Genomic DNA, 23,896 nt, shown 5'->3' with positions numbered 1-23,896 from the left:
ATGGTGTGGCTGCTGTGGCTGTGGCTGCTGTGCGCCCCGGGCTCGCCCTCCGCCCCCCGCAGCCCGGGCAGGGGGGCGAGGGGCCGGGCAGGGGGCGGGGGCGCGGGCGGGGCGGTCAGGCTGCCCGGCGGCTCCCTGCTCCGGGCTCGGCGGCCGGGCAGGACCTGGGCGGCCGGCGGCCCGCGGTCAGGCCGGGGCTCGGTGCAGAGGGACGACGGCCGGTCTCACCCCTGGAAGGTGCGGAGGGTCCCGGGCAGAGCTGCGGCCGCCGCCAGGAGCCGCGCAGCGCGCTTCCAGGCTACTGCCACTCCCGGAGTGCTGGCAGGGCTGGCGGGCAGGCAGCGCGTCTGGGTCATCTCAGCCCCCGGCCCGGCCGACGGCTACTACCGGCTGATGCTCAGTTTGCTGAAGGATGATGTGTACTGCGAGTTGGCGGAGAGGCACGTCTCCCAGATCCTGCTGTTCCACCGGGAAGGGCAGGCGGCGGGCAAAGTCAGGAAGATCACCAGTGAGGGCAAGATCCTGGAGGAAGCCCTGCCTGGCAGTGCCATCCCCAAACTCATGGACTACCTGAAGCTGGAGAGAGGGAAATTCGGCATGGTGCTGCTCAGGAAGAACCTGCAGGTGGAGGAGCACTACCCTTACCCGGTGAGGCTGGAGGCCATGTATGAGGTGATAGACCAGGGGGCCATCAGGAAACTGGAGAGGATGAGGCAAACTGGCTTTGTGCAGAGATGCAAGCGAGCCGGACTGGAGGGCCAGGTGGTCGGGGCCGCACAAGGCAAGAGGAAGAAAGGAGGAGAAGAAGAAGACCCGAAACCTGTGCCCACCAGCCCGAGCGCCCATCAGGTCACACGTCAAAAGGAGACCAGGCAAGAAAGGGGGCCAGTGAGAAAGAAAAAGCTTCTCGTCAGGAAGCCATTCCGGACACTTGGGATGCCACATGGGAGCTCGAGGCTAGAGAGCACGACTGTTATGTCAACTGTTACAACAACCAGCCCTCCGCCTGCTCCCAGTACAACGGTAGCCGTGCCCACCGCAACCGTGCCCACCGCAACCGTGCCCACCGCAACCGTGCCTGCCACCATTGGTTCTGAGAGACACGTTGACACCTCCTTCACAGGGTCTCATACAACACTGTCACATCCCATCCCAGAATTTCACAGGCCACCAATAGTCATCGAGACTCAAACCAGATCAACAGGTGACCCTCGTAGGGATAAGCACCAAGTGGCAGCCACCACAGACTGGAACAGGCTTATTCCCAGCAAATCCACAAAAGCTGTGGGCCTCAGTCCTTCGTCACCTGCTCCAGAGACAACAGTCACTCCAGTGTACTACACGAAGGTACAGACAGGAAAATACAAAGACAACCGTACTGACAGAAAGGAGGGTGATTATAAGCGTAAGGACCCACAAGTATCCCCCTCTCGACGCAAACCCACCAAGGTCAAACCGCCCAAAACAAAGCCCACCAACAACAAAATCCTGACCAACGAATATGAAGACAGGTATGACCTCAAGAAAACCGCCGCAAACATTGGAGGCGAGGTTGAAGTGGGACAAGTGCCACCGAGGAAAGTGAAGAAGAAGCAGGGCAAAGTAGACAAGCGTCCGAAGAAGCCCAAACCCGAGAAGACTAAGAAAAAACTCAAGATCCAAAAACCGAAAAAGAAGCCGAAACCCGTGAAGAAACTTAAGGCTTTGAAGGCAACCAGTCCTAACACTAAAAAAAAGACAAACAAGAAACAGGAGTTAAAGAAATTCAGGAAGACTCCAGCTCCAGTTGCTGCTACACCATTGGAATCCTTTCTCGACAACTTTGAAAATCGTCGGCGACTACTAGTAAGTTATTGTGTAAGAAACCCTCGCTCTGTTTCCTGGCTGGTGAGAGTAAGCCGTGCGTTCATTCGGTTCGTGACACTCACTGCACACAAATGTGGTGGATGTGTTCACAATGCAGTGATACATCTGTCTTGTTAGGTCCTTCTCTCTTACGAATATGAAAGAATAGTCTTGAATACGAAAGAAGAATATTTTGTTTGTTAGTGCCATAGTTTTGTTTTATTATGAACTCTTTATTTTGATCTTGAAGTAAATTTCTGTGCTGCACCTTTCAGAGCAAACCACTACAGTAGCACTGAAGCCATTTACTCCTTTTAACAGTAATGCAGTTAACTAAAACATGCTAGAATTGAGGAAGCAGAGCTATGAGGAAAGATTGACCATACTAGGATATTCTAGAGCAGATTGAGCAAGGATAGAGATATTTAGGATTATGAAGAGTTTAGAAAATTCGGATGCAAGATAATATTTTATGCTCAGTACAAGATTCAAAAACAAAGGCTCATAACAGTAAGGCCAATGAAGTGAGTAGAAAATGCTGATTTATTTAGATGTTACACGAATGGTGGAATGGTGGAACAGATGTGATTATCTCCTCTTGATTTCCTGTGAGTCTTACAAACCGAATGTTCTTCTTTCATATTTAACAAAAAGGGTCAGGGAAACAGTGGTATCACAATGTGTAAATATTTAAATTTCTCAACATTTTGCTTGAGTTGTTTTTTACATAACATCACACTCTGCAATGCTAATCATTATAGAACTGAATCAGTTGTTGTTTCAACAAGCCAACTTTGAATCCTTGATGTTAGTATTTTTTTTCTTTACATTTAGCAACATTTGAAGTTTAAAAATCACAGGACAATTTCATAAGAATCTCAAGTAAAACTGTTTCTTAACTATAAACTCTTCTCTGGTTAATTCAATTGGATAATCCTTTCCAAGGTTACTGTCTGTGAGTAAAATGTAAAACCACAGAATCTCATTAAGTTACATTTTAATAATGACACTCAAATGGTTTAATAATGACACTCAGCTGGTTTACTTAAAATACTGTTTGATATTTGACCTGCAGCTAAACTGTTTAAAGTGACCCAAATCACATGAGATCACAATTTTGCACAGATTGTCTTTACAAGAAGCTAATTTGGAGAAGGGAGTTTCTCCCAGTGTCCTGGCCGACAAAAAAATTGGTCTTTCGTCATTCATGGCTGTGCGCAAATAGGCTGTCACGTTCGCCTACAAATACAAGAAATGCTTCACTTCACAATAACTCCCAAGAAGGTCTTTTGAGGCATCCTCCAGATGTGAAAGGTGTTATACCAAATGCAAGAATTATTGTGAGAATTATTATTTTGAATCATAGATTTTACAGAACCATAGAAATTTACAACACAATAAGATGCCTTTTAGCCCAGGTTTTCCTTGCAAGTGTTTGCTCTTCCAAAATGCTATCCATCCTATTCCCAATTCCCTGCTCTTTCCCCATGCTGTCTAATACCCTTCCTGTGTATGTGTTTATCTAATTTATTTTTAAAGGCCCCAATTGTCTCTGCGCTAACAGCCATCCATGGCAAATCATTCCATTCTGCTTGCATAACTCGTATTAAAGTGTTAGTTGCCTGGAAAGTGTGCGTAGCAAGCTGCTTGATTGTCCGTAGAAGCATTAAAGTACAGTGATGATCCATTTCTCTCAAGAAAAAAATCTTTACAAAAGCAAACCAGAGCTTTGTTCCAATATCACTAATGATATCTGCCAAGTAAGGTTTCAGAACAGATATCAGGTCTTTAAAAAGATTTAAAGGACCACACATCATTTGGAACAGTTATTTCAGAAATACACTTGAAGAAATTCAAATGCAACAGTTTTATGGCTGAATCTGGACTTCTGGCTTAATGTGTGAAGAAATCTCACAGGGAAAGAATCCAGAATGCATAAATCACATTAAAAGCAGTTAAATGAAGGTGTGAAGAGATGGATCCAAGATGTTGCCATGCACAGCTTACGTAAGTGTATATGAGAAGCCAATAAAAATGCCTTGTAAGACATTCAAACGTATTCCATTAAATAATCAGTGTCCCACACTTGTCCTTCAATTATGTTACCACAATGGGTAGATGGGATTCAAAAGATACCTACATCTAAACAATAGCATTTTTTGGGATGGGAGGGGGGGAGTGGATGAGGGATATTTCCCTTTTTTTAGAAGAGATTGATTTAGGTGACATTTGGTATGTTGATCATGTCACTGATCTCTGCTCTTTATCCCTGGATCCTGGTTGTGTCATTGACAGGAACCCAAAAGAGAATTTGTGAGGTCAGGCAAGTGAACTATACTTAGTTAAAATGGATCTTGGCTCCAAAATGTGACATATGTTCTGAGTTAGGGTTCCAATTGAAATGTGTCACCTTTACTCCCTTTTTGGGTCCGAACTGGGGGTGGGGGGACATGGGAGGAAACCTCTTCATAGGCTCTATTTATCATTAATCAGAATGGTTGAATTACCCTTTAATTTCCATCCACTCTTAAGGGAAACGCTTTTACTGAGCTTTCTCAGACTATCGTGTGAATAGGGTGGGACAGTTCACATCCTAACATTGTATCATGAAGAGCATCAATGAGTAAGAGGCCCTGAATGATTCTGAAGTTTCGCAAGCTCCTATTTGCTATAGAAGTATTTATGAGGCCAATGGTGGAGCTCTGCTTCTTACATCTATAAAACTTATATATTAGAATACATTAGAATATACAGCACAGATACAGGCCATTCGGCCCAATTGGGGGTCTCTCAAATCCTTAGGCTTAAGACGTGTCTGAAAATTTAAGATCTTGCGGCATTTTGGGAAAATAGTTTTAAATTCAATACGAATTTTGGAAGCTGGCTTTCCGCACACTCAAGGAAGAACTATGGAAAACTGGCTTTCCAATTAAAACTGAATTTAAGGGCATTCTCCTAAATTCTGCATGATTTTAATTTTTAAAGATTGACTAAGTTAATAACGTAAGTTTTTTTAAGTTTACTAGTTTTCCTGCATACAATGTAAAAAACAAATAGTGGGTATTAAATGGTAAACTTACAAGGCCAATGGTGGAACCCCGCAACCCTTCTCTGAAGAGAGAATTTATTCCACCAGTGAAGGAGTGTGTCTCCTTGTCCTTCCCCTTTAGATAAGCTCCCGCTCTCTTTGCACTTCCAGATATTTGACTCTCACAATAGCTGCTGTCACAGGTGTCAGGAAGAGTTCAGTACTGACCTTAATATGGAAAGGGTGCAGACAGCAGCTAGTCTATTAAAGGGGTAGTGACTTCATTAAACAAAATGTTTGAAAAACATAGGAGAAATTGCAGTATTGGATATGATACTTATCACCGGTGATAATTGTTCCACCTTGGTACATTTCACTCTCAGAATGTCCCAGTCGATGACTGATGTGGAGAAAGTAAGGCATCTACCCCCGCCCCCCAAATTTGTTAAAATGTTGTCTGCTGCAGGTATTGAACCAGACAAATGGCGCTTTTGATCCTATCGCTCCCAGCAATTAATTCCCTGTTTAGAAAATGCCAGCCAAAATCCATTCACCTCTTTATGATTTAGGGTAGATGAAGAAAGGGATTTTCTGGCATTTGCACACAAGCATTTTAGTGCTTTGTGTTGTGAAAGGCATTATATAAATGTAAATTGTATTGTAATGACATTGCATGATGATGCATTTGACAACATTTATGCTGTTGCATATTGTATTGGTAAACAAACAAATATTTTCCGTGAATTTTGTTAAATAATCGTTGACCAAGTTCTTGACCGTCCAGCACTATGGAATGTCTTCTGACGTGAAAGGTGCTATACAAATATAATTTGTTGTTGTTGTTCTAACGCCCTTAAAGTAGCTTCTTACAATGTTAGACTGAGAATGAATACATTGTTTGAGAATTGTAGATACACAAAACATTACCTCACAAAGCTTTCAGAGGACTGAATTCCTAAATGTCATCATTCCTGAACGCTGAGACATCAGGTGATTTCATGTTGTAACTATGCACTTCTCTTCCCCCCATAGCTTATGACCTCTCCAAATGAGAAAAACAACATGTATGTACAGCAGCGAGATGAGTTCTTAGAATCTGTCTGTGAAATGGCATTAAGAAAAATCTCCATTATCACCATATTCGGGTCTCTGATGAACAGCACCATGAAAATTGATCATTTCCAACTAGGTCAGTACTTCTTCTCTTCCTTCTCTAGGATTATCTCTTACTTGACCATCATAAGGCATCTTATAATGATAAACCTCCGATTGACTTTCAATCAGTCTTGTAGCTTAGTGGTTAGAGCACTAGCCTCACAAGCGAGAGACCTGGGTTTGATTCCCGGTGGGGCGAAATGTTGGGCAAGTTTTGTTACTCCACACGCCTCTGTTTACCTAGCAGTAAGTAGGAACCTGGTAGTTAGTCGATTGGTGGATCGCTTTTCTGGGGATAATAATTCCTTCAAAAGAATAATAATAATAAATTGGTCACTTCAATCCATGACTGTTTGTGGGACACTACTGTGCGCAAATGGCTGCCGCGTTTTGCCCACAAAATATACAGCGAATTGACTTTACAGTCTATTCTGTGAAGCACTTTGAGATGTCTCAAAGGCTCGATAATGTGCTATATCGAATGCAAGGATTATTATTATCTTTGCCACCAGAGCTGACAGGAGTGAAGTGTGTTAATATCGCTGCCTTTTTCTTTCTCTCTTAGGCACTAATTTATTAGTCTTACTTGGAAATGTCTGAAGGTGTAATTCTGTGAGGCAACTCTGCTGATAGTGTCATTTTGCTACATGATTTTAATTCCATATATATAAAGAAGACTAAACTGTTACCAGTTGCAATACTCAAATCTGTGGCAGATTATTGTCTGTCTTCCTGATCACACTGTTGTCAAGGAGTCTAACTGTCTCCATATAAGTTAGAGCTTTTTTTAAATAAAGTGTTATTGAAAAGCGCATGGCAGCCCTGTTATTTACTGCCAATCCTCATTTTGTTTATACAGTATCAGGAATATTTTTCTTTCTAAGAAAGAACTCTTTTGCCTATGTCGGGACATTGGTAGCGATACTTGTTTTGGCTACTCGCTTAAGTTATTTAGTTTGGGTGAAACGTGGTTTATTTTCAAGACAATGAAAAGCCCATGAAAGTGATTGGAGACAATGAACTTCTGGACCAGAACCTCATAACTGAACTTCGCAAAGAATATGGGATGACGAACAACGATTTCTTCATGGTGCTGGCGGATTTTGACATGAAAACTAAGGTGCAGTATAACTCATCCTTTCACACATGCTGACTGAACGTGTGGTGATCACAGGCTGAGTCTGACAGCTAAAACCTTAAGCTTGTCAGGTTCAGATCAGTTTCAGAAGATTTTTGGGGGGATTTAGTTAAGTTATCTTAGTAAAATTATTCCATTGCTGTTCAACCCTACAGGATTCAATATGATTCTGCATCCGGTTTTAATAAAACCTAACAGACTCTTAACGTCTGTATCCTGAGCCTTTCACTGGATAGTTTTGACCAGCCATGTGTATCTTGTCGAAGGTGTGGCAGCTTTAAACTTGTTGCTTTTTTGAACTGTCAATTACTCAGGATTATTGTTTGTCTTTTACTGTCTTTTACTTTCCCCTCATCCGACCCTCAGCTCGGGTCCATAAGTCTGTCTGTCCAGCACCTTGGGACGTCCTCCCGACGTGAAAGGCGCTATACAAATGCAATTTTGTTGTTGTTGTTGTTGATTTACTTTTGCAGAGTTGGAGTCACTTCATTCAAAGAGTTGCAGACATTTGTGGAAGATTGTTGTTGAAACAGTGAACTTAAATCAGCAATGCAAACAAAAATTATGGGTCAGTTGCTGCCCTGAGTGTGGCTTGTTCAAACCCAATACAGTGTCACTTGAACCAGAAATGCGCCCAGCAATTGGAAGGAACTTACAAAACCACTTTAAATTCCTGTTTTTTGTAAGAAGGGGTGGCTGAGAGGATTGGTAATGCAAATGAGTCGGTGCTTTGTTTTGCCTCTGCAACCCAAGTTTGAATCCCATTTACCTCATGGGAATACCTTCTCTGCTGGCATCTCACCTCGAAATATCCAGGTCCAGTTTGTGGTATTTCATAACAGATTTCTTAATAAGGAATTTGCAGTTATCACATTTCTAAAACATTGAATAATGATGGACTGAAGAATGTCATAAGCTGTAATAAGCTGGTTCGACATGCAATAAGAAGATTGCCAACACAGAAACATACAAATGTTCAACACAGAAAGAGAGCTATTTAACCTGTCATGCCTGTGCCACTGCTATTTTTTTAAATTGCCCTTTTTTAAATTAATCTCTACCATTAGCGATTGCCGCAGAATGTAACACAACTGCACGCAGATTAGCCACATGGCTGCTAATCCACATCAAAGGCTTATTCTGTTGTGAAGTTCAGCCTTAATGTTGATAAAAATGTTAGTCATACACATATATGATTTTACCAAACTTTGAAATGGCAGCCCGAGGTAGAGAGAGAGACATACACACACAAATATACAGTTTTCCACCTAGTTTTCATGTCCACAATATGACCAGTCCCAATTAGTGCAGATATCAGAGACTCTAATTTCAAGTGTAGTTATTAGTAACTCTGTTGTGGAATACCACATTTTTCACCCCAATGACTTATATAAAAGGAATGCAGATCGATAGGTTTCCTCCATTTATGTGACACAGTTTACATGGGTTCCATACTCATGTTGATTCAGGCCATATTCTACATGGAACTTCAGATCAAGGGGATTGGAGTAGTTTGGTCCAGTGGATGAGCCAGCACCAGCATTAGTTTAGAATCAGTAGGAAGAACGGCCTTCTCCTTTGCTGTAATTTCTATGAATTTATGAATTGCTTTCTATACATTCACAGCAATACTATGAAGTACCAATCGCAATGAAAGCCGTGTTTGACTTCATTGACACCTTCACAACAAGGATCACAGAAATGGAGAAGCAGAAGAAAGAAGGTCTGATATGCAAGAAAGAGGACAAGCCTAGATCACTAGAACATTTCTTGTCCAGGTATGTCTGGGTATAAAAGGAGTTTTTGTGTGTTGCATTCATGCCGTGGTCAGAGAGAAGATGCTGTGAAGTACCTTGAAACTAGGAGCTGCGGATTCCACTTGTTTATCCTGTGGAATCAGAAAGAGCCCCAAATGCATGAATATGCTGTTCTTATATTTTGTGGTTCCAGAGCTTCCTCTCACTGTGACTGGCAATGTTATTTCAATAATTGTGGTCTCTATGGTAACACTGACAGCCCAGCTTGCCTGCATCCAGGAAAATGTGGATGATGCCCGTGATCCCAGATCCCATGATCCCGGAAGCAGCAGGAAAGATCTGACGATGCTGCTGATGTTGATCTCCTTCCTTATCCCGAGGCAAACTGCATGAATCCAATTGCTGCCCGGCTGAGATCAGCTAATGCAGACCTTCCTGTTCTGTGTAACCAAGTGCCACACTACACAGGACATTTACCCACTCAGCAATACCACTTGGTGCAGTAAAGCATTAAGGAGCAGGAAGTTCAATTTATTCTTCTGTGTAACTAAACACATTCGCAGAGCTCTAGTAATGGTTAGTAATGATATTTTTAAACAGACAGTCACGTAAACCGTAAAGAAACAATTTTTGAGCAAAGTCAGAATTGATTTGCACCAAACTGCAATGCAAGGTAATGCAATTCACGCTTCTTATTTCTACTAACTTTCTTTCTACAAGTTACTTTCCTCAAAGTTTCATATTTCACTGCATGAAAAGTGTGTGGTGGTAATTGGGAAGCACAATTGCTTTCTGGTTTAAGTTAATATACACTGTGGCGGAGCACAGAGCTCATTTGTCTTTACCCCAGTGATAATTTATAGGTTTTCTTAGGGCCTCTGAGACCATCTGGTAGCAGAAGCCCTGCAACCAGAACAAGCATTGGCTACCTCTCTGCAGTTATAATTGTTTTCAATGATTTGTTTTCTTTCTCTTCAGGTTCCGTTGGAGGAGACGTTTGTTTATTATTTCCACCCCCTCTGATGAAGAGTGGGCCTACCAAGATCAGCTGCTTGCCTTGGGTATACAGGCCTGTCAACTAGGTGAGATCCAGCAGGCTAACTGAATAAATTCATTGTGAGAGGGTTAATGCCAGTAAATCAAAATCCACCTTTTTAAAAAATATTTTGCTATTTTAACCACTAATCACTTGATTTTTTTTATTCAGAAAAGAACACGAACAATTGCAGTCAATGCTCGTGTGATACTTTTTCATGATCGATTTGCCTGCCTGTCAGCAACAAGGCTAAATTTCCTAGCCCCAAATATGCCTGAGGCCTGAAATTCCTCCTAGTCTTTCTTATAGTCTATACGACCATATTACCCTGAATTCAGCCTTAATTTGAAAGCTGGTTCTTTCAAAGAATGGCGGAAAACAGGGTTCCAAGAATTTTCCACAATATTTGTGATCCTAAATTTTAAGACTAAATGGTCTTATAGACTCAGCCTAGGTGAAATTTCAGGACTTTCAATGTTATACCTTGTGTTGCCTCTGCAACGCATCCATATCATCCAGTGAGTGAAAAGCCAGAGTAAAAAATACACAGTGATCTTCAAAACATCACAAGATTGGTTCAGATGATGAAGACTCTTTAGCCCATCTGATCTCATTCCTCCAGAATGCCCATTCTATATCCTCCTATCACAACATCAAATTGATTTTTAAGTGTGTCCAACCTCCTAGCTTCAAGCACCCTTCCTGGCAACTTGTTCCAGTTGTTAATCTACTTTGTGCAAGTGGCACAATGACATTTGGAATATGAGACTCTGCAGACAGATCATAATAGTTGTTTCAATTTGCACATTCCTATGCTATGTTCAGAGTACATATATATACATGTACAAAACATGCACATGGTAGAGAGGATAAACATAGATCAGTGAGCAGTGTTTAGAGAACATAACCCATGAGGTATCAGCTGTTGCTGTCACTCACTGGAATTTGAGTTTACCCAGTTCCAATGTGCCTTTCTATCTCAAGGTCCATCTCTGTGAAATTTATATATAAAAAATGACCCGGAGCACCTTGCATACTTGTGCTATAAGTGTAGCAGGAACTCAAATGCATTTCACAAATGCAAACCTTTAGGGATTGGAAAAATAGACCTTCACATCAGTGGCCCATCTACTCAAAGTTTCAGCTCCTCTTCTCTGAAAAGGGTTTATTACATGACACTTTAAAAAACACAACTCATTATAATGTGGAGGCCTTTAGCTCAGTGGTTAGAGTAGTCGCCCAGCAAGCGAAACACCTGGGTTCAATTCCAGGCAGGGCAAAACCTTGGGCTAGTTTTCTTATTCCACACGCCTAATAATAATCCCTCCAAAACAAAAAAAATAATAAAAATTGGCCATTTTCAATCTGCGACTGTTTGTGGGACACTGCTGTGCGAAATTGGCTGCCGTGTTTTGACCGCAAATATACAGTCAATTCACTTTACAGTATATTCTGTGAAGCGCTTTGAGACGTCTAGAAGATATGAAAAGTGCTATATCAAATGCAAGGATTATTATTATAATGAGCTTCCATTAGGCTGGTTTGCAGGTTTAAAATGCATCAATTGTGGTAAAACTATTATTACATTTTTATGTTGCATTTAAATCATTTGTAACAATAGTTTTGGGGTTGATTTCTGTGAAGAACATGTTAAATTTGCTGTGTGTCATGAAATTCACAAGAATCTGGATTTCTGCCATGACTAATTAATGCCAGACTGGGAAATGTGGATAGAAATTGTTCTTAAATAACATACTTTTAACGGAACATACAAAACCTATAAAATACAACACAGGAATTTTCTAACTCTACAGCAAAGCCCAGTTAATAGCTTGAGCTACTATTCAGACAATCTGAGTTTCATTTCTATCATAACTTGTCCTTTGAAACTGAAAAAAGAGAAAGAACCACAACGTACTTCATTTCTTGGAGCTGACATGGAAATTAATCCGTGCACGAGAGTGGCTTTTATCAGGGCAGGATTGCAGTTGCTGGGAGTTTCCTGCAATCAATTACTCTTGAACAAACTTTGACATATTAACATACAAACTTAATTCATAATGTTAAAAAAACTACATTTTAGGGCTCCCTTGATGGTTCAGTGCTTCAGTGAATAAATGTTCCTGACTAGTGAGCCATACAAATTATGAGTTGTTTGATCTTAGCTGGGCATTACGACAGTGCCGTCAGGCTAAGAAAATCAGTCAGGGGATGTGCTCCTTCATGGTATTGCCTGCACTTTTGCCGACAAAACCAGTCACTATGCCTGGTGATAATTACTGTAAAGCGCTTTGAGATGTATTAACATCTCAAAGCTTTGTTGATCTGATCTGGCTGGACCTTATCAGAACCTACCACTCTGTCATTGACTCCGCTAAATCGTCCTTCTACTCCAAGACAATCTTGGAGGCAAAGAACAACCCCAGGCTCCTCTTCTCCGTCACCAATCGGCTCCTCTGCCCACTCTCTCACACCTCGCCCATCCTCTCCTCCAATGCCAACTGCAGGAGATGCTAGATTTCCTCGAAACCAAAATCGTGGGGATCTGCTCTGCTGCCTCTGCCCTTCCAACTACAACCCCCCTCCCCATCCCTCCCTCCACACCTGCGAATCTGAATCCCCCTCCTCTCTCACCACCAATATAACCCACATGAAACCAACCACCTGCTCGCTTGACCCCATCCCTACGCCTCTCCTTACCTCGCAGCCCCACCTCCTTGCCCCTCTACTCACAGACATCATAACCCTCTCCCTGTCCCCTGTACCATGCCATTTCCACCCCTGCCGACCCGTGTGCCGTTACCACCCCTTTAAAAATGGCCATCATCACTCCTATCCTTAAAAACCCCTCCCTGGACCCATCCTTGCTCCCAAATTACTGTCCCATCTCCAACCTCACTTTCCTTCCCAAGGTACTGGAATGAGTCATTGTTTCCCAGCTTCGCACCCTCCAATCGGGTTTCCGTGCCGCCCACAGCACGGAAACAGCTTTGGTCAAAGTGACAAATGCCATTTTGTCCATCTGCAACCAGGCCTCCTTCTGTCTCCTCATCCTCCTTGACCTCTCTGCTGCCTTCAATACCGTTGACCACTCTATCCTCCTCCAGCACCTCTTCTCTCACCTTAACCTTCATGGTTCTGTCCTTGAATGGTTCCGATCCTACCTCTCACACCATCTCCACTTCATCTCTACAAACGGCTTCTCCTCTAACCCCGCACCGTCTTGTGCGGAGTTCTTCAGGGCTCTGTCCTTGGTTCTCTCCTCATCAATATCTACATGCTCCCTCTTCGTGACATCATCCACAGATGTGGGGTCAACTTCCACACGTATGCGGATACAACCAAACTCTTATCTCTCTCCCTCCACCCTCTATTCCAGGACTACTGCTGTCCTGACAGAATGTCTGTCAGACATCAAGTCCTGGATGAGAGCTAACTTTCTTCAGTTGAACGTCAACATGTCCAAGACTCTGCTGATCAGCTCCCGTCAGCGCCTCCACACATCAGGCACTGACACCATACGAAGATGCTCACTCCACCTCACTGAGCCAGTCCAGAACCTTGTTTTGTTTGACCCTCAACTGTCCTTTCCACCCCACACCCCCTCTGCCTTCCCCTTCCTCCCCAACATCACCCGGCTCCGCCACTGTCTCACACTGCAGGCCGCCAAGACTCTCATACATGCATTCATAACATCCAGGCTCGACTACGCAAACTTCCTGTTTGTCAGCCTCCCAATCTCCTTCCTCGATAGGCTGCTGATCATCCAGCCCATGTCTTCTCCTGCACCAGGCTCCGCGACCCTATCACCCCCATCCTCGCCCGACTCCACTGGCTGCCCATCACACAGAGCATGCAGTTCAAGATTCTGGTCCTCACTTTCAAACCCCTCCATGGCCTCGCTCCCCACTACCTCTGTGACCTCCTAACCCCCTAACAACCTGCCCATTCCCTCTGCTCAGTGGGCTCTGGCCAACTTCATGACCCTCGCCCACCCACCATTGGCAGGCGGGCCTTCAGCGACTCTGCCCCCACCCTCCAGAACTCCATCCTGCTTTTCCTCTTCACGCCCTCCCTACCTCCTTGAAGACCCGTCTCAAAACTCGCCTCTTCAACCGTGCCTTCGTTCACCCTCCTTCCCCCACCTGCCTTCCACCCTCTCCGATCCAGAGCCCCAGCTCAGGTCTGAAACACTGATTGTCCAGCGCCTTGGGACATCCTCCCGACCTGAAAGGTGCTATACAAATATAATTTTGCTGTTGTTGTTAACATGCTATGACGCTTATAAAAATGTAAGGTCTTTCTATTATTCGGTGACCTCACTGTTTGTATTTGTGTATATTAGTTAAAGACGGGATTAAATTTAGCTGTCATATTCCACTTGGGAGAAAATTAACAGAAAAAGTGCTGGGGCCATCTGAATGAGTCCATTGAGGATCAGGATCCTTGTGCCTGGTGTCATGCTGGTTCAGGTGGGAGCACTCTTGTCTTTGCCATGAAAGTTACGGGTTCAAGCCCCACAGTAGGACTTGAGAACTCCCCACCCTCTGGAACTCCATCCTGAAGTCCCTCCACCTCAACCTTTCCCTAGCCTCCTTCAAGGTCCATCTCAAGACCTTCTGCTTTGACTGTGCCTTTGATCATCTTCCAACCCCAACCCTCTTGATTCCAACCCCCGGGTTGCTTGTAATCTTTTCACTGCCCAGCGCATTGGGATACCTTTCTGACATGAAAGGTACTACATAATAGTGTGCCAGACCAGTCCAGTGCAATGCTGTGGGAGTGCTGCTGTCCTTCAGATGGGATATTAAACTGAGTTCAGGTACACATTAAAGTTTCCATGTTGAAAATTCCATAAGGTTTCCAAAAGAGAAGTGAGATTTCCTGGCCAACAAATCTCCAAATTAAAAAAAGTCACCCACTTCATAGTTGTTTGAGGAACTTTGCTATATCCAAATTGACTGCTGTGTTTGTCTTCAAAATATACAATCACTACAGTTTACAGAAAATTCTGTGATGCACTTTGAAGTGTTATAGTTATACATTTTGTGTTTTATAAGAAAACTTTGTTTTCTGACACTCTTCGTTAGTTCCAATTAGTTATACAATCCTGTGGTTGCTTGCTAATCTGGAACTTTTGAATGTAAATTAGAGAAAGAGCATTATCAAAATTGTTCCCACAGCGTTAAATTTCTTCCTCGACATATAATCAATTAGTTGTGGTTCTGTACATTATTTATACAAGATTAATGCCAGAATAAATCTTTTTTTTTAAGGTTTGCGTCACTTGGCCGTTCTGAAGTTGGTAGGCGTGGGAAATGACGTTGGAGGAGTTTTGGAACTCTACCCAATTAATGGTAAGAGTACTTTTATTGTGATCACATCTGTCGAAGAATATTTTTACCCCACAGAGAGGTGAATCCGTGTCTGGTGATGACAGGCAAAGCATTCCAGTACAAACATGGTTCTGTTTCCTAAGTAAATAATGGTCATGTCTAGAGGGACATGAACAGAAGTGAGAGGTTTTGCAATATTCCATGATTTCCTTCTTCCTCAATGTTAATTTTAATACATACATAATAAAAGTGACTTTTAACCTCCATTTAGTACCAGTTCACCATGGTGGCGATCCTATAGACTTTCCTTTAAAATCCTAAAGAGTGATAGAGCAGTACAAATACTGTATGTTACTGTGTTTCATCAAATGCAGCTAAACCCTCATTCATAACACATTCATAATAACCTCTGGATGTTCATTCATAGCACTCTTAATCTAAGTGCTTTTATTAGTTCTGAATTAAACTTCTAACAACTTACTCATGTCAAGATCAAGTATTTTTCATCGAGAATCCTCAGTAACAACAACAACAAAATTACATTTGTAAAGTGCCTTTCATGTCGGGAGGACGTCCCGAGGCACTGAACAGTCAGGGATCAGGACCCGATGATGGGGGGGCAGGGTTGGGGTGCGGGAGGGCAGAGAGGTAAGAAGGCGGCTGAAAGCACGGTCAAAAAGGAGGGTCTTGAGTCATGCCTTGAAGAAGGCAAGAGAGGGAGCAATGTGAAGAGATTATCGGATGGAGTTCCATAGGATGGGGGCAGAGAGGCTGAAAGCCCAGCAGCCGATGGTAGGGCGGGTCGGGCAGGAGACATGGAGCAGGCCGGAGCCTCCTGAGTGGAGGGAGCAGACAGGTTGAGAGCGGGTCAGCAGGTCAGAGATGTAGGAGGGGGCAAGGTTATGCAAGGTCTTGAAAGTGAAGGTGAGGATTTTGAATTCTATCCTCTGGGGAATGGGGAGCCAGTGGAGCCGGGTGATGGGTCCACGGAGCCTGGTGCGGGAGAGAACATGAGCTGCAGAGTTCTGGATGATCTGCAGCTTATAGAGGGAAGAGTTGGGGGAAGCCAACGAAGCAGGGAGTTTCTGTAGTCGAGCTTTGAGGTGACAAATGCATGTATAAGGGTTTCAGCAGCCTGAGGGGTGAGGCAGTGGCAGAATCGGGCAATGTTACGGAGGTGGAGGAAGGCAGAGTGGGTCACGGCACAGATGTGGGGGTGAAAATACAATTGAGGGTTGAACAAGATGCCCAAGTTCATGACTAGCTTGGTAAGGTGGAGTGTGCATCCATGGATCAGCGCCTTGGGGCGTCCTCCCGATGTGAAAGGCGCTCTATAAATGTAATTTGTTGTTGTTATGGAGGCTGATGCTGTCAGTGTCTGAGGTGCAGAGGTGCTGGCTCGAGCCAATCAGGAGGGCCTCAGTCTTGCTGACATTCAGCTATAGAAAGTTGGCTCTCATCCAGGATTTGATGTCTGGCAGACAGTCTGTCAGGACATCAGTTGTTCTGGAATCGAGGGTGGGGTCAGTGAGATAGAGTTGAGTGTCATTCGCATACATGTGGAAGTTGACCCCATGTCTGCGGATGATATCACCAAGGGGGAGTATATAGAGGTTGAAGAGGAGGGAACGAGGGCAGAGCCCTGAGGAACACCACATAAGACTGTACGGGGGCTCGAAAAGAAACTATTGGCGGAGACAAATTGGAGGCAATGTGAGAGATAAGACAGAACCTTGAAGGTTGAGGTGAGAGGAGAGATGGTGGAGTAGGATGGAGTGGTCCACGGTATCGAAGGCAGCAGAGAGGACAAGGAGGCAGAGGGAGTCCTAGGCACAGATGGACAGGATGTCGTTTGTCACCTTGACCAGAGTAGTTTACCAGAATAGAAACCCGATTGGAGGGGCTCATGAAGGGAGTGGTAGGAGAGAAATGAGTGAAGCTGGGAAGCGACAACTCTTTCAATGACCTTGGAAAGAAAAGGGAGATTGGAGTAGTTAGAAGGCAAGGATGGGTCCAGGCAAGGTTTTATCAGGATGGGGGTAATAATAGCTGTTTTAAGGGGATAAGAATGGTGCCAGATGATAGGGAGAGATTGATGGTGTCAGACAGTAGAGGGGCAAGGAGGTGGAGCTGGGAGATAAGGAGAGGGGTGAGGATGGGGAGCAGGTGGTGTGTTTCATGCTGGATATGGTGGTGATGAGAGAGGAGGGGGAGACAGATTTGAAAATGTGGAGGGAGGGGTCGGAGTGTGGGGGGCAGAAGGGGAGGGAGTGGTGGTTTGGAGGAAAGAGGCAGCTGTACAGATCCCCTCGATTTTGGACTCGAGGAAATCCAGCAATGTAGCTGCTGCTGGACATCCAACACTCAGTGTTCCATGGTGGGCTCGGCAGAGGATTCCCAAGCTGGAGCAGAGGGAGGCCGTGGGACGGTCAAGTGGGGATAGAAGGCGAGGAGGACAAAGAGAGAGGACGACAGAGCGGGAGAGTTGCAGGGATGGAGGCATTTTTGGGGAAGGACCGCTCGGGTCAGGGGCGGCAGCCAAGATGCGCACGCCGAGACTTGAGGTAGGCGGTTAGTGGGGCATGGTCAGCCTGCAGACATGGAGACTGCGGGGGCTAGAGGTGACGAAGGGGGGAGAAGGGGCAGGGCACTCATTGTGTTATCCAACAAGTTGCCCAACCTGATAGATAACACCGAGTAGCGTTCAGGGAAAGGACAGAGGAGACAGAGTAAAGGGTCAATCACCATAGAGCAAGACTAAAGAGGCATAAAAAGTGATGAATGAAGAAGTGTTGTTAGATGACTGTTTTACAAATTAGTATGAAAGGACTTATCCATTTGTGCTCCGTAATTACTAACCCAACCCTTAAGGAAAACATTTCAGGACAAAACTGCAAAATTGTTTAGTACTGGCACCTTTAAAAATAGCACACAAGACCTAAAATAGCATAATATTAGGTGCTTTCTTGGCCATAAAAAAAACAGAGAAAACCATCTGCTCTGAATATTTACAATCATCCATTTCAGTATTCTTAAACTTTATTTTTGCCAAAGGTGACCTTCTCTAAGTTTTAATATAAATTGCTCCAATTTGTCTCGACTTAATCATATAGAGTTCTAAAGCTATGGACTCTTCTCAGATCTGACACTGCCAGTACTCTGCACAAAAAAACAGAACTAAGAGGATAATAAACTTTAACCCAAGTTTTGTTCATTCAGTGAGAATATGTGGAGATAGGATTTATTATAATATAATTTTAATTTCTCAGTACGTGTGTAGAACTAAGTAAATCCACATTCTGTGTCAGCCTGACTGATTGTAGCCTCCCAAGTCAAAATGCTGTGGGTTGAAGCTCCACGTTGTGAATTTGAACTCACAGTCAATGGTAACACTCCAATGCTGTGCTGGTGGTATGCTGTATTGTTGGTGGTGCCATCCTTCAAGATGTTAAATCGAGGAACAGTCTGCATGTCCAGGTAGATGTTAAAGATCTTGAAAAGAGAAGGGAGTTTCTCCTGGTGTCCTGTACAATCCCCAAAATAAAATTGTTCATTCACTTTATGGTTGTTTGTGGGACATTGCTGTGCACTAATTGGCTGGTGCAATTGCCCACAAAATGTAGTCACTCCAGTATATCCTTTAAGTGCTTTAGGACGTCCTCCTGATGTGAAAGGCACTATATCAAAGGTAAGCATCATTATCATAGAAATTTACTCTAGTAAATCTAAATTGAACAAGATACTGGTTGACACATTTTTGTGGCAATTTTGATTATATGATAGTTGATTTATTCCACTTCCAGTATTACCAATACACAATGATTAAAAAGTCTGTTAGTTAGTTGACCTCAGTCAGAGGAACATGTAGGGGCACTACAATTGGCCTGAAGCCTCATAAGCTAAAGATCAGATAATTATGTTATTGTTCCTGCTTCTATTTCTTATCCAGTGGTTTTTTTTTATGCTGCAATAGAGATATTTTTAAGGAATGGAGGGGAGAAAATTATAGCAGAGTAGAAAATTATAGTAGAATAAATGTAAACCATATAAAAAGAGTCAGAGTGGACCAATGTAGGCCACAATGACCGCTGGGAATGTGTATCATAAAGAGCTTAACAAACTTTTGTCAAAACTTGCCCCAAACTTGGCAGAATTACCCAAGCAACTGTTGACATCTGTAAGCAATCTCTTTTATAACTACCAGATAGAGTGAATTAAAATAGAATAAATATTTGTGTACTTTGTATACCCTACTGCATTTTGTTTAGAGTTGAGTTTTCTATTGTTCCCATGGCTTTTATTCAAGTGTCTTTATTACTGTAATAAAATAAATTATATGAAAAATGTACCACAAAGGCCAATCTGCTCTGTGAGCAGCACAGTCTTGCTGTAGAGGAAAATAGCTGTAGTTAAGTGATCAGTACCTAAGTCATCTAAGATTTGCCAATAAAATGATGCAGATGAGTTTAAAAATCCAATGGGATTTTAAATTAAAAGATTAGTAAAGAAATGTATCATAGTTATACATTTCATCAAATTAATGCTTACGAAGGGTTAGTAAGGTTCACTGCAATGAGTTGATCGGATTGATGTAGTGGCTTTGATGGAGAAATCAACTTGTTAACATGCGTTGATCCATGTTGATTGTAGTATATCCCTCTTTTCTCAAGATTGGTGACGGTTAACGGCTTCATTCCCAAAACTCAGCTCTTCCCCCAAACTCAATTCTTCTCCTTCATTGAGAATTATCCTTATATTTATAGCTTGTAAAAATGTACACATCGACCTTGTAAAGACATCTGGAATTCAGCTCCACTAAAAACATCTTTTGAGTCAGACAGTCTCATCCTGTCACTGATATCCATCGTTGTCAACATCTTTTCGCCTTTATCAAAATTCCAACAGTTTGTTTCAAACAAGTTTTGAGTACCACAGATTCAACATCCACTGTGTAGCTAACATAAAGCAATCTGCCCACAGAGAGACCCTTATCAGCGATGATGCTGAAACTTTAGCCTGTAAGCATACTTCCACTTGTTTTCGCATGTCTTGGGATTCATGCATTTGAGTCATATAGTCAGCTTTTATGAAGTAAACAGTTCCATGAGTTTTTGTAATTTTATTTGGTCAATTTAAGGCTACCAAGATTTCTGGGATTGCTTACACTTCTGCATCTTCAACCATGCCTAGTCACCTCCTCCCTGCCTCGGGCTCGGCGTCATGCTCTGTTACTGTCAAGCACTCTGGGACGCTATCCTTCATGAGGGGTGCTATATAAATACAAGTTCTTGTTGTATATTTGATTGTTGGGGGTGGGGGGCACGTAAGTTGAGCCCAATTTGGTTTTCTGGTAAATTATAAATATACTTTCCGGCAGAGTCACTACACAGTAATCGCAAATAAGAATCTTGGTTGATTTTTCCCTCCCTAGCTCAGGGATGCTGAAGCAAATTGTAGTGCCCCAATGGAAATTAGCCAGATGAGTGCAGACCAATAACAACAAGATTACATTTGTATAGCTCCTTTCACGTCAGGAGGATGTCCCAAGCTATTGTATTGCTCTCCGATTCACACTACATAGTGGCATTGCCATTTGAGCCAGCAGGGAAGCTGCAATACATTGGGATTTTGAAAATAATATTGATAATATAATCACATAAATTATATTTCAGTTAAAGTTTTAAAGATTCATTTGGCATATAAAAGAATTACTGTTTTATTTGTCACATCTCCAGGAACCTCAAGTGTTGATCGTGAAGAACTCTCCACGTCCCTAGTAATGGACATCCGAAACTATTTCCAAGTGACTGCAGAGTATTTCGCAATGCTACTGGTTGGGAAAGATGGAAATGTCAAGTCTTGGTATCCAACTCCAATGTGGAATATGGCCATTGTATATGACCTTGTTGATTCCATGCAGCTTCGCAGACAAGAAATGGCCATTCAGCAATCACTGGGGGTGCGCTGTCCAGAGCACGAATATGGATACGGTTACCAGCACGGTTATTACCAACAAGGTTATCACGGTGGATACCATTACTAAGGAGAAAACTGCAACCTTTTTCAACTCAAATTCTGCAAATCCCAAGAACCAAATTCTTCAGCAACCTAAATCTAAAACTACATTTGATACCGATTTGACAAGTCATTTGAAACAAAAACTTAAGAGAAATGCTTTGGGGGAGAAAAAATGAATTGTCTGTTGTGTTCTGCAATTATTCCATGACTGCATCCCTGATAAAATCTCTTCAAGTTCTGAGTCACTGCTGACTTATGGAACAAATGACCATAGTGGACTATCTGACTAATAGCCCTCTTTATTTTTAAGAAATTCCATAAAGATGATGCTACTAAAGGACATAGCTGCATTGTTTTCCATGGCCATAAGACTGTGCTTTCACATGGAAACTCTGCATTCATAATTGGACCTTTTCAATGAATTTATTGTGGAGCAGAGTTAAAAGTTGTTTAATGTAGAAATGGGACTCCAACCAAAAATATCAAAGGAGCAAAGTGGAGAGAATGATTGTCATTATCCTCATTGTGCATCGACAGTTTAAGGACAAAAATAATTGCAGAATTTTAAAAAAATTCAGCTGGTGTTAGTGCTGGCTGCTTAACAGAAGAACGTATCTGAGCCTGTACTAATAAAAATACAGGGCACTTTGCCATTAGTATCACATGGCTGATGCAATGGCAAACACAAGTAATGCAATCACACACCTACAAAACAGTACAGTACAAGGAAAGATACGCCAAAGATCACAGTACGGTCAGCTAGTGGAATGCCAATGTACAGGATTTAATGGCTGCTAGTAATACTGCATCAAACAATTCTACATAATATTCACACAAATCAATTATATTCCAAGCAATGTTTTAAAACTCTAGACATGTCATCTTACTAAACTACATTTGGTTAAAACGAAACTGTGGGATTGAAGGGTTGAAGAATGGTAACCATCATTCTACGGTTATAGGAGGGAAATTCATGAGGGGAGAGACAATTGCCTTTAATAAACATAATAAAATAAAACATAATAAAAAAGTTATAAAATTGTAAACACCACTAAAATAAATTATACATAGGAACCCAAATAAGCCATTCTGCCAATCAAGCCAGTTTCGCCATTATATTACATTGTAGCAGATCATTTAATCCCATGTCCATTCTTTTTCTCTGAATATCTTATGTGGAGGATGTCAAATGTTTTTCAATGTTGGAGATTTTTCTTTTTATCATTCCTATTTCTTTCCACGTCCCATTTTTTCCCTGGAGATCCCACAAACGGTATTTTCTCCTCTTCACATTAACACTTTAAGAATGCTCAGATGTAACGAGGATGCCTATTGGCATAAATGTACATCATTGCAGATTATAATCACTTCTATTCTCAGAATTGAACTAGGGATAACTTCATTCAGATTTGAAGAAAATGTGTACTGTTGTTTATTTTTGGAAGTGGCTAGAAATCCCACTGAGCTTATGTAGTAGCCCATAGTGTGTGCCTTCTTTTGCGGTGAATACATTTAGAAATACTTATAATTTAAACAAGTATAATGTTATTAGAAAGCAGACAGCTATCAGTATTATGTGGTATTCTCACACCTTTTGAAGAGTTTGGTAAATGGGGAAGATAATAGCATTAGCCACAATTTATTCCTTCCTTTCATTTTGTATCAATGTACTATAATATGTAAAATGCTTTCTGGATCATTGTTATGTGGGCAAACATTAATAACAGCAATCTGACTGGTTGGTAAAAAGAACTGTTGCTGTAACAGAAAAATCAAAACACTGCTCATGGTGCCTAGAAAATAAACATGGTGTACTCTCTTTTCCTTCAGTCCGTGGTTACGGTCAGCACTATTTTAATTTTAGGGTACTTAATCTCGCTTCGCACTGTTTGCACATATACACAATTGTAGTACATTAGTGTGAAGATTTTTGGTTAGAAAAAACCAACATTGAAAATGTAAAGTAGGAATAAAGGGATATATAAAATTGCTTTATTAGTTTTAATGCCAGATCTTTAATAAACAATTTTTTTATATACATGTTATAGAGGTCTTGCTCAAGGAGAGTAATTGTCTGAACATTAATCTCTTGCAGCGTAGTATTCTACTGCATTTGTACAGCTGGGAAAAGAGCCTCTTTGTTTCCAGCCATGCAGTGCTGTGGTTTGGGAAGTTCAATTTATATTCCCTTTGATTTAAGTCAGAACAAAAGGCAAATGCTTAACTTTAGTGTTCTAAACATTGGGATCAAATACTCACATCAGGCATTTTTTAAAAGAAGCTTTATATTTCAAATTGCCAATCTCACGATCAGTTCTGGAATAACATTTTATCCATTAAAGATGTTTTGCCATTCAATTAGGAGAAAGGGCTCAGTACAACTCACACCAAACCTGGGCACTGGATGGTACAAGTCATACTGTTACTGAAAGCACTTCCTCCAGGTGGATGTCAGGAGAATTTGCAATGAGGTTCGGGCTTGTCTGTTTATAATACATGATCAATAAAGATTAAGATTGTACATTGATCATTCACCTTGGAGCACAATCATTTTAATAAAGGAACAAATATGCACCAGTAAAA

General features: G+C 42.2%; 1 protein-coding gene across 1 annotated transcript; it reads left to right on the top strand.

Annotated features, from left to right (window-relative positions):
- ccdc80 (coiled-coil domain containing 80) lies at positions 1 to 23,896 on the top strand. The gene is made up of 7 exons (XM_007903491.2): positions 1 to 1,845; positions 5,906 to 6,062; positions 7,012 to 7,148; positions 8,793 to 8,944; positions 9,902 to 10,005; positions 15,236 to 15,316; positions 21,031 to 23,896. The coding sequence occupies exons 1-7, from the start codon at positions 1 to 3 to the stop codon at positions 21,336 to 21,338; spliced, it is 2,784 nt and encodes a 927-aa protein (XP_007901682.2). The 3' UTR covers positions 21,339 to 23,896.

This window comes from Callorhinchus milii, unplaced genomic scaffold (genome assembly GCF_018977255.1).
Source record: "Callorhinchus milii isolate IMCB2004 unplaced genomic scaffold, IMCB_Cmil_1.0 Scaffold46, whole genome shotgun sequence".
NCBI lineage: Eukaryota > Metazoa > Chordata > Chondrichthyes > Chimaeriformes > Callorhinchidae > Callorhinchus > Callorhinchus milii.
The sequence above is the reverse complement of the archived record's forward strand: the minus strand, read 5'-3'. Positions and strand labels throughout refer to the sequence as shown.